This window comes from Uloborus diversus, chromosome 6 (assembly GCF_026930045.1).
Source record: "Uloborus diversus isolate 005 chromosome 6, Udiv.v.3.1, whole genome shotgun sequence".
In the NCBI taxonomy this organism is placed as follows: domain Eukaryota; kingdom Metazoa; phylum Arthropoda; class Arachnida; order Araneae; family Uloboridae; genus Uloborus; species Uloborus diversus.
Window position 1 is genome coordinate 97,429,773 of NC_072736.1, and position 14,134 is coordinate 97,443,906.

Sequence of the window (14,134 nt, forward strand, 5' to 3'; positions counted from 1 at the left end):
AAAAACAAAGTACACAATAACACTTATTTAAATTTTTTTATAATCTTCAATTCATAAATTTTACAGAATAAAACTAGACACACTTGCACTTTAAATATGTGTTCTATATAATGTAAAATATTTTCAAATTGCAATAGTTCACAACAAAAAAATAATACTGAAGAAAATAGTTTTTTTTTTTAACGAGATTTATATGAACTAAATCTCTTTAAAGTAATAGAGTTGCAAAGCGACTTACCTATTCGTCGGTGGTGGTCTTTTGCAGGCTTTGGTCACCAAAAAGGTGATTTTTATGACAGAATAAAATTCTGCCAACAAAAATTACCCATTTGGTGTAGAAAGAAGAAAAGTATCCAAGAAAAAAGTGAATTACCTACACAAGTTATGCGACGCAATGAATTTAGATGGCGTCCTCTCGGCAGTTATTTGGTTTTTAATTTCAGTTTGTATTCCTTCCGCGAGCATGCGTCGAGAATTTGCACTTCGTACTTAAAAATAAGTGACATAGCTTCAAATTCAATCTCATGACGATACATATGCAAGAAAATATAAGACTTTAAAATTATCTTCAGTGAATTCATGCGAGGAACAAAACTTCTACTAATCCCCTTGATGAGTGTTACTTCGCATACATGAGTCAGCACTTATTTTCATTGCGTGCTTTCGAAAGTTTCAGTTTAGTTTTGCTGCTGGACTATAAAATTGCCATACATAAATATAAACCAGCCTTACATTTTCCCCCTATCTTTTTCTTCCTCTTTTTTTATAAATAGTAATGTGTATTTAGACAAAGTTTTTTTGCAAACGGAAGCAAAGATAGTTAATTTCATGATATAAATTCGTATTCTAACGGGGCTTACTCTTTATGTACTTATTGTTGGGGAAAGTTAAATTGTTAATTATTGAGCGCGTGTGTAATTAATTACGAGACTCAAGCGTTATCGCAACCAGAACCAAAACTATCGTGCGTTCACAACGAAATCGCACTTGGCTCCGCCTTCTCAAACGCAGAATTCAGTTTAGCGCAGGTGGGATCAGTAAACACTTCCCGTGCTTGTAAATCAGGCAACTTAAATATTGGCGTGCAATTAAATGTACGAAAAAACGTATCACTTGCTTCACTTACCTGCTGTTACGTTCAACATTCTTTAACTTTTAAAAACTGCTGCTATTGTGGCGAAAAACTATGATCATAAGCCTTCTTCCGAAAACAGCAAAAGAGAATCGTCGAAGACCACGTGACGAAGGTGGAGTCAAGTTCCTGATAAATGGACAATACTTAAGTGGCCAAATTTGCTTTATATTCAATCGGAGAAAAACTAGCTCCTTAAAAAGAAAAAAAATTGCATTTTAGATTTGAAACGATTAAATTATTAGTTTGTTCGAAATGCTATTTCTAACATTATACTAATATAAAGATCAATGCATGTAACGACGCAACTTAAATATTTAAAATGGTAAACATTGCACAAAGTTACTAAATATAAATGACACGTATTAAATAAGAAATCGGCAAAAACACAGAATTATGTCAGTTCAGTCTTTTTAAATAAATAGTTTATTGAAAAATAAATTTAAACCTCATAAATTCAGCAACTGAATTTAAGGTTCATCATTCTATGAATTGATGCACATAAAAGCAAAGATGTTTAAATGTCAAACAATTTCGAGTTAAATAATACAAATGATAGGACTAACGCTCCTATTTTTGGGGCAAGATATACTATTAGTAGCTGTGACAATAGAAACTATAGATAAATAGAGTTAATAGTAGCAGGGTATGTTACTACTTTTCAATGAAAACGTAATTGTGGTTTGAACTTGACACGCGTTTTTATCAAACCTTAAGCCTTTTGACATCCGTTTACTTTCATTGCCTCAATTATAACCTTCTTTCAAAAGAAAATAATTAATAAAAGTATTTTCTCTCCTATTTAGTTCAGAGTTCTAGGACAATTGTATTTTATGAAGCTTTTTCTCAATTTTAAAATGGTGTGAAATTTGAAAGAAAAAAAAAAGAGTTCTTAAATAACATACTGTCTAAAACAATCTTAAAATATACATAGATTTAAAAAAATCACATTTTTCTGTAAAAGTTTAGCCAATATATCCTCAAGGGGAGATATTAATTTTTTGTCAATTCTTGTGTAAAACCATCAACGATTTTAGAAGTCTATAACTACGAAACAAACAGTCAGACTTTCAGAAATATAAACATTAAGTATTTTCCGCTTCTTCAGGTTTCTACGATAACCCACTGACGACAAGAAATGGACAGAGGTGCAGTACAGCTAAAGCTTATTTGGTTCCAGCTGAAAATCGAACTAATCTGGACATCGTGGCAAATGCATTTGCAACAAAGGTAATAGGTACTTTTCTGAGAATCTTTTATTTTACTCTGACAAGTAAGATAACCACTCTTTATATAAATTCTTCTATATTTTATCTGACATTTCGTGATATTGATCTTAGACCAGAATTAATCTTGTTGAAATGTTAAGGAGTTCAACTTAACAACTTTCCGTGACCAAACGGTCGCAATGCATTTTATTATTGCTATCATTATTTTAATTACCTCCTAGAATGTGAGTTTAACACTATATTTTTCTTCCAGTTAAAAATGAAAATTGAAAATCTTCTTTGACTTTGAAAACCTAATTGAAGCCAGAAAAAGAGTATTTCTAAAATTGAAAAACCACGCTACTGCGAAATTTTGATTTACGTATTTATATTTTTACTGTGATGACAGAGACGAACTTGTCTCTGGAACTGTTATTTCTTAGGAACATTTTTAATTTAGCGCTATCAATAATAAATAGCACTATATATATAATCTCTTCAGTTAATTATTGTAGGGTAACATGGGGCAAAGTGAAATAGCGGGCAAAGTGAAACAGTGAAATATTTACTCTGTTTTTACCTATCTGGTATTTTTTGAACTATGTAGTACCGCAATGTAGTCTATTGCAGTCAGGAAAAAAATACCGCCGAAGATTAAAGCATTTGGTAATACAGGCAATTTTAAAAAATTGATATTCATGTTGTAACATTTTGTTGTAAGTCAAAAATTATTTTTGTTACTATAAAATGATAAAGTTCTTGTTATTAACATTTTAAGTATTAATTGAGACCTCCTAATATTCAATGCAGTATTAATTTAGTTAATATTAATTAAATTAGTCAAGTACATACGGGGCAAAGTGAAATAGTTTGTTTCATTTACTCACTTAATCATTTAATATAAATCTTTTACGTTTTCATTTATTAATTAATTAATTCACATTCTTCATTTAGTAATTCACTTATTTATTCATTCATTCACTTATTTTCTTATTCATTCATTCTTTTACTCGCTCATTTATTTTTCTTCATATATTAATTGATTTAGTCATTTAATTTTTCGTTTATTGTTTTATTATCTTTTCATTAAATCATTTTTTTTATCAAAAATATATTTTATAATCGAATAGAAAATTTTTCATTAGAAAAATATTTTATTTTTCACTTTGCTCCATAAAAAAAAGTGAAAAATTTCCACTTCTTTTTGAAAATTCAAATTTACTGCCAAAAATAAAAAATACTGTTTCAAAGCAAGTTTTATTATAAAATACAATGTTCTTTCTTTATGTATTTTAATTTTCAAAACAATTTTCCTGTTTGTTCATTTTGAAAAAAAACTCAGTGATCATAACCATTTCACTTTGTCCCACATTCCCCTACCCTGCTTGAAAATAAATGCATTTCATTTGTATACGAGTGTTTTTGATGAAAGACGAGCAATGTTATGTGTTGCCGAATATCAAAACTCAAAAGTATTCACTAACTAAATTGCGGTAACTCATAATATTTTGTCATTAGTTAAACATATTAATAAGCAAATTAACCTATGCATAACGTTTTTTTTTGCTTTTTAGCCTACTTTCCCAGTAAAAGTCAGAGAAAGAAGAAAAAAGCATGAAAGAAGGCTTAATGCACCTTGAAAATATCGCAAAAAGCAAAAAATAAGTCAAAAAATAAATAAATAAATAAATAAATAAATAAATAAATATCGAAAAATTAAAAATTGGAAAATAGGTTATTGAGATGGGAGAAAATGTCTGTCGGTCTGTCTGTCTGCCCCCCCCCCTCAATAACTTTTGAGTGAATAGTCCGATTTGAACTTTTTTTTTTTCGAAAGATCTTGGCAAGGGCACCTCATTCCCATAGTTCACTTTTTGAGTTGAACAATTTATTGTTATTTTTTGAACAGTTCAAAAAAAAACTTAACATTAGCGCCTACGGCAGTAATCCCGCATTTAGAAGCGAACTTAATTTAAACAAACTTGTAGGAAAAAGTTTTTGATGAAAAACATGTGCATGAAATATCTTTTTGATTTGAACAATTTTCCGTTCAATTTTGAACAGTTCAAATCCTTTAACATTAGCGCCTACGGGGAAACTGAAAGTCAACGTAGATTCCGCACTTGAAGGCAGATTTACTTCAAACAAATTTTGTTGGAAATAGCTCTTAACGACAAACTCCTGACTCCGATTCCGAGAATTTTGGGGCACCTGGCTCCAACTCCGAATCCTGTGTCCGAAAATTAGTCGGACTTCGACTCTGACTTCGTAGTTTTGGCAAAAATTTATATGAGGAAGAAAAATGACTGACTCCGATTCTTGTATACTCGACTCCGACTCCATTATTCCAAAATAAGTCAGATTCCGACTCCGCAAACATTAACAGAGTTTATATTCAGTAAATTACCGCCCAATAGCCAGGGCTAAAGCAGAAATACATGAAATACACCGCCATCTCAGTCGTTTCCAGCCGAGGACTGCAGTTTCGTGCTAATTAGCACTCATCAGCCCAGCATAGGAAAGTGACTGAGCTGGAGATGGAAAACCTCTTAAGGAAGCCAAGAGTGCCAAACAAACTGGTAAATAATATAGAATTAGCACTAACCAGTCGAGTGCCCGAAACAATGGTTCGGTTCAACTCAAATATTGAAGGCAAGGCATGGTATATTCAGTAAATTACCGCCCAATAGCCAGAGCTAAAGCAGAAATACATGAAATACGCCGCCAGCTCAGTCATTTCCAGCCGAGGACTGCAGTCCTCGGCTGGAAATGACTGAGCTGGCGGTGTATTTCATGTATTAACAGAGTTGCTACTTTAAGGGAAATGACCGATCCAAACTCCGAGTCTTTGAATTAAATACCTTCGGCTCCCGAATCTGACTCTTTAATTCCAAAATTAGATTGACTCCAACTCCGCAGCCATTGTTTCAACAGTGAAATAAGTATTGTTTATATGACTTGTTTTTATTTTCACTCTAAAGTTTTAATTTATGTATTCAGTTTTCGTCGGATAAACTCAAAGTCCTTTATGTTTCCATATTAAGATATGCGCAGACATTTTTTTTTTCTTTTTGACAGCGAAAATTATTTCTTTAGTAGATTAATTCCTTTAAAAAATTATTTTTTGGCAACAGGGGAAAAACAAACGTTTTTTTTTTTTTTTTGATATGATGCATTTAGTTTAATGAGCTTATTAATTTTAATTATTATTTTTTTAAAGCGATTAAAGAATTTTTTTAATGGAAAAACGTGTATTAGCTGCTTTGTTTAAAAAGTGCTGCTATTTTATTTGTTCGTTTATTTATTTAATTTTTTTACGCATCTAATTCTTTAGATGAGTAAGGCATATTTTATTCCTAGAAATCGGCTTAAAATATTAAAAAAATATGTTTGAAATAATTTGCGATTTTAACTATTTTGAGAACATTGATTAAGTACTAGAAAGTAGATATGGGTATGCAAAAAAGTAGGTTCGTGCAGTTCTAGATGGAACTTCTTGTTTCTAATGAGGCTGCGTAGAGACTACACACCATTCGCAAACCTAGTGCATTCCCCGGTTATCGGCAACCATTCATTCATTGGCATATCTATCGGCGGATGCGATTACCACGAGGATTTTGACACCCAGCTTCGCTACCAGACGGTGGCATTGAGGAACTTTCGATGCAAAACTGCACTAGAAATATGAGTTTGTCAAGAGTAGTCAAGCTATGCATAATGTAGCAATTTTTTGTGCAATTTCAAAGCAAAACATGAAGGGATTTGCTCTACTCTAAATTAAAACTCTTTTATTTTTCCAGATATTAATCCGAAACAAACAAGCCGTGGGTGTGGAGTTCGAATTTAGGAATACCCTTAATCGAATAAGGGCAAGAAGAGAAGTGGTCGTGTCTGCTGGTACGGTAAAAACTCCCCAATTACTCATGCTGTCAGGAATAGGACCTACATCGGAGTTGGCAAAATTTAACGTAAGTGTTCATCACATGTAAATTAGTTTATCGTAGAAATGCTTCTACCTTATAGGCGAAAGGTTCACGACCCTAAATAGGATCATGAAGAATTTTTTATGGGGTTGCGGGATTATACCTACTTTTGAAATACAAAATTTTTCATGGTTTTAAATCATTATGCAAGAAATAAATAGCATAATTTTCTTTTTCTGTGTCCCTTCAGATGTTAATTTAATCAAAAAAAGTACGTTTCAAAGCTTTGTTTAAAACTTTTCTATAGCTCCTACTTTATTAATATTTAATTGTATTATGTGTCTATATATTGCATTTATAAAAATTGATTTTTCAAGATTAATCACGAATGTATTGTTAACTGAAATATCAGTACTAAAAGCATGAATAATTTTGAAAGGCTTGTAATTATATATTAAAAAGATTATAATACTTTTTTTTCTGACTTTTACAATAATTGTCTAACGTACATTATTACTACGCATAAATAACAGGAATGTCTCAAATAACTTTAGCGAACTGAGTGATATTTAAATTAGCCCCAAATTAGTATCAAAAATCCAAAATTCGAACACTGTTAAGCCGCGCCCCGTTTTTTAAGGACTCAAACACCAATGTACAGGAAATATCAGTTTGCTTTTTAATGAATTTACGATTTATTTTCTAGAAGATAGTTTTATGCGATTACTAGAGAAGCTCTTGCACAATGGGGCGTGGTTTAATTGTGCTCAATCAATTTCAATATATAGTACAAAAGTATTCAAATGAATCAACTGCTTTGTTACAGAATTTTCGACTTAAATTCAGCGACTAATTTGGGTCAGAGAAAGTACTAAAAACTACAGTAGAACGTCATTGATCCAGACAAATAAGGAATCCAGGTCGTCTAAATTAATGAAAGTCCGGATTAAATAAGAAACTAACCTATATAAGTGAAGTCAAGGTACATAAACAAACTTCTGTACACAGTTCAAATTGTGTTTTGAGTTCAAAAGAATGAAATATAAAATTAAATTAGAGATGATTACAACATGCATTATAAAAATACAAAATACGGTCCACAAATATACATTTTTGCGTTAACTCGCCTTATAATCATACAGCATGTACAATGGCTGTCCGGATTAAGCGAAGTCCAGTTGAATTGGGTGCAGTTTGATGAGGGTTTACTCTACTATAAGCGCGTTTACATGAGACTTTTGCAACACGCATTTCCCCGCTCCAACTACGAAAAAAACGGATAGAAAATAAGCCGTTCACATTCAAAAAAAACCTTGTGCCCTGTATCCGAGAAAGCGGTTTTACCCCGCATCCTTCACGGCTATACCTAGCTAGTGAACAAACTCGCAGAAGAAGGTTCCACATTAACCCGGCAAATAATCGGAATGTGGTTAAAAGCAGGTTTTTCCCGGGGTTGAAATGGTTCATAGAAGCGCGGCTAATGATAACGGATGGTTGGATGAAAGTTCATTAAATGTAGCTGTGAGTGGTTTTTCTTTTATTTTCAGGTGTCTGTCATTGAAAATCTTCCCGTTGGTCAAAACTTGCAAGATCATGCTGGTTCGATACTTAGTTATGTTCTCAATAGCAATGTACCGAGATTCTATGATGAAATTCGAGATCCTGAAAATCTTGCGGAGTACATCAATAACAGAACAGGTAATTCTAGTGCATAAATAATGCTGAAGTTTTTAATCGCTGTTTCAGTTGGAAAAATGGAAACATCAGTTCAATGTTTCAACTTTATAACTTTCATTTTCTTTTGGAAATTGAGAGAGAAAATTTTGTGCATTGTGTCCAAAATTACAATCTCTAAGAGTAACTAGGAATGAAAAATTTGACTTTATAATTATTTATTAGCAAATGAAATGATTTTTACATTTACATCAGCATGTTTCCATTTACCATAGAGTATAGGGGTAAAAGGAAACAGCGATATCTTTCCTCCTGAGGCGGATGTAGGTAGATAACAGCAACATACACAATCAGCTTGGGAGCTTAAGATGATCCACATCAATCTGCAGCCTTATATATGACATGTGACTGGCTGAATCTTTCCAATGTATCCTTATATATTATTTCTGTAGCCTGTTTTTGGTTTCTACGCCAGATTTTCCTCAATTCTTGATCGATTTCTTTGATTTACGCCTTATTTTAAAGCTTATGGTGTTGGCTACTGACGAAAAATAGACCCACGGTCTAAAAATTGTTTTTTTCAGCCGAAAAACCTGTTTTAAAGAACCAGAATGAGGTTTTCGGTTAAACTTATAACTTTAATTTGCGCTATGACCGACAGAGCTGAATAGCTTGATCGGCAGAGTGTTCTCTTCGTAACCAGGAGAATGCGTGTTCGGACCCACGTCCGGACAATCTGCAGCAAAAAGTTAGAGAAATATCGCGCATTACATGCACACTTAAGGAAGTGAATAACAACAATGAAGAAACAGAATAAATGAGAAGGAAACGCTCCTTGCTGATATGAAAAATTGAAGTGACATTATGCTAAATTACTTCTGAATTGTACGTTTTTTCTTTTTAAGCTTTGGCTCTGGTAAGAAAATTAAAGCATAATGTAAGCGAAAATATAAGTAACAGGTTTAAGATTTCAGACTACAATAGAATTGCTTTTTGTTCAGGAAAAAATAATAAATCGTCTATTGAAATATATATTCTTCTAATGAGTTTTTGACTCTTTGTAGAAATAAAAAAATTACTACCTCAATTTGAAGGGTAAAATATATATGTTTTCTTCTTTTTGTAAAAAAACAAATAGCTTATCACATTTTTATTACATTCGAAAAGCTACGCATAAAAAAGAGCATAGTTCAATTTATTTTGTATTTTAACCGTGCTGTTAAATGATGAACACGTGCTGCCATCTAAGTTATAACGGTTCAAGCAGCCTGCGGTAACAAATTGTAAAAATTTTCAAGAATAAAAAAATGTTTCTTCAATATCTTATCTTATATATTATTCCCTTCTCATTTTAAAACTTATCAGGCTGGCTAATGAAGAAAAATAGACTTACGGTCGAAAAATCAAGTTTTCGAAAACGCCCCTTGCTGTTTCAAAACCTTGATGCTGCCTGTAGTTCTTATGCATTTTTTAAAAGCAAAGTTCTAATGCAGTTTTCCATTTTTTACGTAGCTTTAGGCAAAGAAAAGAAAATAGCCTGTGTGTGTGTTCATATTTTAATAAAGCTTAAAAGCACTGGACTTAGTTGTTCGGTTAAATTGATAAGTTTTTTTCGGTAGAGCGTTCGGCTATAAACTATCTGAACTTCGGGCAAGTTTGGGCTGTCCGATATAATATCAAATTTAGGTTAGTATTACGCATTACATGTGCTCATAACATACAAACGTAATAAAATAAATGCAGTGGGAATGCTGCTTGGTGTTTCGACTCCTTTATGCAGGCTACAGTTATCATTCGGATAAGTTGACTGTTAATCGAAGGGTGTTCTTCCCTTTTTTTTAAGCTTTGACTACATCCAGACCACTCAGCATAATGTAAGCATTAAAAAGTATTAGATTCAACTAAAGGAAATCATTTTTGTGCAGAAAAACATTTTCATTGTATGCTGAAATGTAGATGTTTCTGATAGCAGTGTTCGATCTTTTGTACAAATGAAAAAATACTACGCCAAATTAAAACTACGAGTTTCAATCAGTAAACCTTTAATTTTTTATTCGCGCGAATACGATATAAAGCATTAAAATTATTATCAACTTCATTAGCAAGAAATCATTTTCTACTCCTCTGCTTTCTGCTGAAAAAAAAAACATTTTGTCTACGTTCGAAAAATTACACTTAAAAAATGGATTCAGTTCAACTGGTTTTGGTTTTGAATTTTAAGTGTTCGATCAAAAGAGAAACATGTGCGGGCATTTAAGCCGTAACGGTTAAAGCAACCTTCTATGTGAAATAGTTCAATATTCAAAGATAAAAACACTTATTTTCAATCTAATTTATTACTTCTCTAGAATATTTGTTTCAATCGCTACGTCATTCTTTAATCAAATTCCATGCTTTGCGAATAATTTTAAATCGTATCATGCTGGTTAATGACAAAACATAGAAGCATGATCTTATTATTATTATTATTATTATTATTATTTGGCAAAAAGCTTTTTTGCTGTTTTTTACAACGCATTCCTTCAATGAATAGCTTTCGAAAAGGAAGGCGCAATTGCTAGGTTTGTTGGGGTGTCGAGCTGTTAATCAGAATGGCGCCAATTCGAATCCGTGCCAATAAATATCTCTTTAATGTTTCTTTTTTTCCCGTCAGATGCTCACATGGGAGGACTGTGTTTGCCACAACCTGTTTTTTTAATGCACAAGTATTGCTTTTTCACGAGTCACTACTCAGTCACACTTTTAATGATATTTACGTTTGAATTGAAAATATGTACGACCAAAAGGTGAGCGATGATCAAATTATCACAACGTTGTATTTAACGAGGTTTTGTTACTGATGTCTTTAAATTACATGCCTTCTCTTCTGCGCTTACTTTTTTTTCGGTTCTTCTTCATAATGTTCTTCTTTTGAAATTCTTAAAGAGCGAAATACCTTATGAAACGATTCGAAGAACAGTGCGGAGTTCCGCACGGGTCGACTAGTCCTTATATATTATTTCTGTAGCCTGTTTTTGGTTTCTACGCGAGATTTTCCTCAATTCTTGATCGATTTCTTTGATTTACACCTTATTTTGAAGCTTATCCTGCAGGCTACTGACGAAAAATAGACCCACGGTCTAAAAATTGTTTTTTCGGGCAAAAAAACCTGTTTTAAAGAACCAGAATGAGGTTTTCGGTTATATTTATAACTTTAACTTGCACTGTTACCGCCAGAGCTGAGTAGCTTGATCGGCAGAGCGTTCGCTTGGGAACCAGGAGAATGCGTGTTCGGGCCCACGTCCGGACAATCTGCATCAAAAAATTAGAAAAATATCGCGCATTACGTGAGCAATGAATGACAAAAATGAGGGAATACATGAGGTAGAGATGCTTCTAGCAGTTATGAAAACTTGATGCAAAACGGAGCTAAATTCATACTCAATTGTAACATTTGTTTTTTAAACTTTGGCTCCGGGAAGAAAATTAAAGCTTTATGTAAGCGAAAATATAAGTATCTGATTTAAAATTTCAGACTATATTGGAATTGTTTTTTGCTCAGTAAAGTGTAATAAATCGTATGTTGAAATATAGATTCTAATGAGTTTTTGACTCTTTGTACAAATAAAAAAAATACTACCTCAATTTAAAGGGTAATATATATTTTTTTCTTCTTTTTGCAAAAAAACAAAAAGCGTATCAAATTTTTGCTACATTTGAAAAGCTATGCTTAAGAAAGAACTTAGTTCAAGTTATTTTGTATTTTAACCGTGCTGTTAAATGATGAACACGTGCTGCCATCTAAGTCATAACGGTTCAAACAGCCTGCGATAACAAATTGTAAAAATTTTCAAAAATAAAAACACTTCTCGGCAAGAAAAAAAATTTAAAATTACCTGTGTTTTTTTTTTTTTTTCGGTAGAGCGTTCGGCTGAAAACTGTCTGAACTTCGGGCCAGTTCGGGCTGTCCGACATAATAGCAAATTTACAGTAATATTACGCATTACATGTACTCATAACATACAACAGATAACACACGTAATAAAATAAATGCAGTGGGAATGCTATTTGGTGTTTCGACTCCTTTTATGCAGGCTATAGTTATCATTCAGATAAGTTGACTGCTAATCGAAGGGTGATCTTCCCTTTTTTTTAAACTTTGACCCCGTCCAGACCACTGAGCATAATGTAAGCATAAAAAAAGTATTAGATATACCTCAAGGGAATCCTTTTTGTGCAGAAAAACATTTTCATTGTATGCTGAAATGTATATTTTTCTAATAGCAGAGTTCGAACCTTTGTACAAATGAAAAAATACTACGCCAAATTAAAACTACGAGTTTCAACCATTAAATCTTTAATTATTTATTCGAATACGATATAAAACATTAAAATTATTATCAACTTCATTAGTAAGAAATCATTTTCTACTTCTCTGCTTTCGGTTGAAAAAAAAACATTTTGTCTGCGTTCGAAAAATTACACTTAAAAAACGGACTCAGTTCAACTGGTTTTGGTTTTGAATTTTAAGTGTTCGATTAAAAGAAAAACAAGTGCGGGCTTTTAAGCCGTACAGGTTAAAGACGCCTGCTATGGGAAATTGTTGAATATTCAAAAATAAAAGCACTTATTTTTTTAACCGAATTTATTACTTCTCTAGAATGTTTGTTTCCATCGCTACGTGAGATCTTCCTCATTCTTTAATCAAATTCCATGTTTTACGAATAATTTTAAATCGTATCATGCTGGCTAATGACAAAACATACGCGCATGATCTTATTATATTTTTTTCGGCGAAAAACTTTTTTACTGTGTTTTATTACGCATTCCTTCAATGAATAGCATTCGAAAAGGAAGGCACAGTTGCTAGGTTTGTTGGATTGTCGTACTGTTAATCAGAATCGCGCCAGTTCGAATCCGTGCCACTAAATATCTCTTTAATGTTTCTTTTTTTTTTCCGTCAGATGCTCACATGGGCAGGACTGTATTTGCCACAACCTGTTTTTTCACATGCAAAATTACTGATTTTTCACGTGTCACTCAGCCACACTTTAAATGATATTTATATTTGCATTGAAAATACGTACAACCAAAAGGGAAGCGATGATCAAATTATCACAACGTTGTATTTAACGAGGTTTTGTTACTGATGTCTTCAAATTACATCCCTTCTCTTGTGCGCTTCCTTTTTTTCCGTTTACTTTTTTCGGTTTTTCTTCATAATATTCTTTCTTTCAAATTTTTAAAGAGCGAAATGCCTTATGAAACGATTCGAAGTACAGTGCGGAGTTCCGCACGGGCCGACTAGTTTGAAATATTTTTGGAGAATCCCAGGTTGCAGGAACACCTATGTTTGTCATCAAGGTTTACCTACCTGTAAAAGAATCATTTGGTTTTACTGCTGATTTGCGATCACATATCGGTGGACAAGCTTTCCCTCAATTGTGCTTGATCATTGGCAAATTCTACCAGGTGATCCATTGGATGGAAAGTCCAGGCCTCATCAAATTATTATGGACACAAGAAAACGCAAAGGACTTAAGGAGTCTCTACCAGATCTTGACCAATAAATTATAAAATCCTTTAAAACGAAAAACCATACAAAAAAAGTAATAATTTACGAGGATTAATCCAAAAGTAAGGTTCCCATCAATTTTACAAATATACAGCACTGTCTATTCTCATTGAAATTTACATCGTTGGAAAAAAAAAACGTTTCTCTATTTGTATACATAATCACCATCTTTTTCTGTGCATTATTGTCGACAGTGCGCTAACTTCTGTATCGAGTGTCACAGAAGTCCACCGCCAAACCGTTGAGAAAGCGTTTCACCCCTTTTTTGACTTCGTCGTCGCTCCAGAAACGTTGGCCATTAAAGTGTTCCTTAAACTTAGGAAACAAGTGGTAATCACTAGACTCGAGCTCCAGACTGCAATCAAGAACTGAGATCGGTTTGTTGACTGTCATGTCCAACTCTGGTGGTTGAATTCTGTGATACTCGATACAGAAGTTAAGGCCCCGTCGACAATAATGCACAGAAAAAGATAGCGATTTTGTATAAGCACAGAGAAACTATTTTTCTTTCCAACGATGTAAATTTCAATGAGAATAGACAGTGCTGTATATTTGTAAAATTAATGGGAACTTTGCTTTTTGATCGACCTTTGTACAAAAACTTCCGCACAGAATTAAGACTGAACATCTAAAATAGCGTCAC

At 32.8% G+C, this 14,134-nt stretch overlaps 1 protein-coding gene across 1 annotated transcript in view; it reads left to right on the forward strand.

Moving 5' to 3' along the window:
- The window catches only part of LOC129224709 (glucose dehydrogenase [FAD, quinone]-like), a 51,916-nt gene that overhangs the window by 15,653 nt on the left and 22,129 nt on the right, over positions 1-14,134 (forward strand). Inside the window, exons 5-7 of the mRNA XM_054859259.1 lie at positions 2,241-2,362; positions 6,141-6,308; positions 7,811-7,961. Coding sequence (XP_054715234.1) covers positions 2,241-2,362; positions 6,141-6,308; positions 7,811-7,961 — 441 coding nt within the window. The remainder of the gene's footprint in view (positions 1-2,240; positions 2,363-6,140; positions 6,309-7,810; positions 7,962-14,134) is intronic.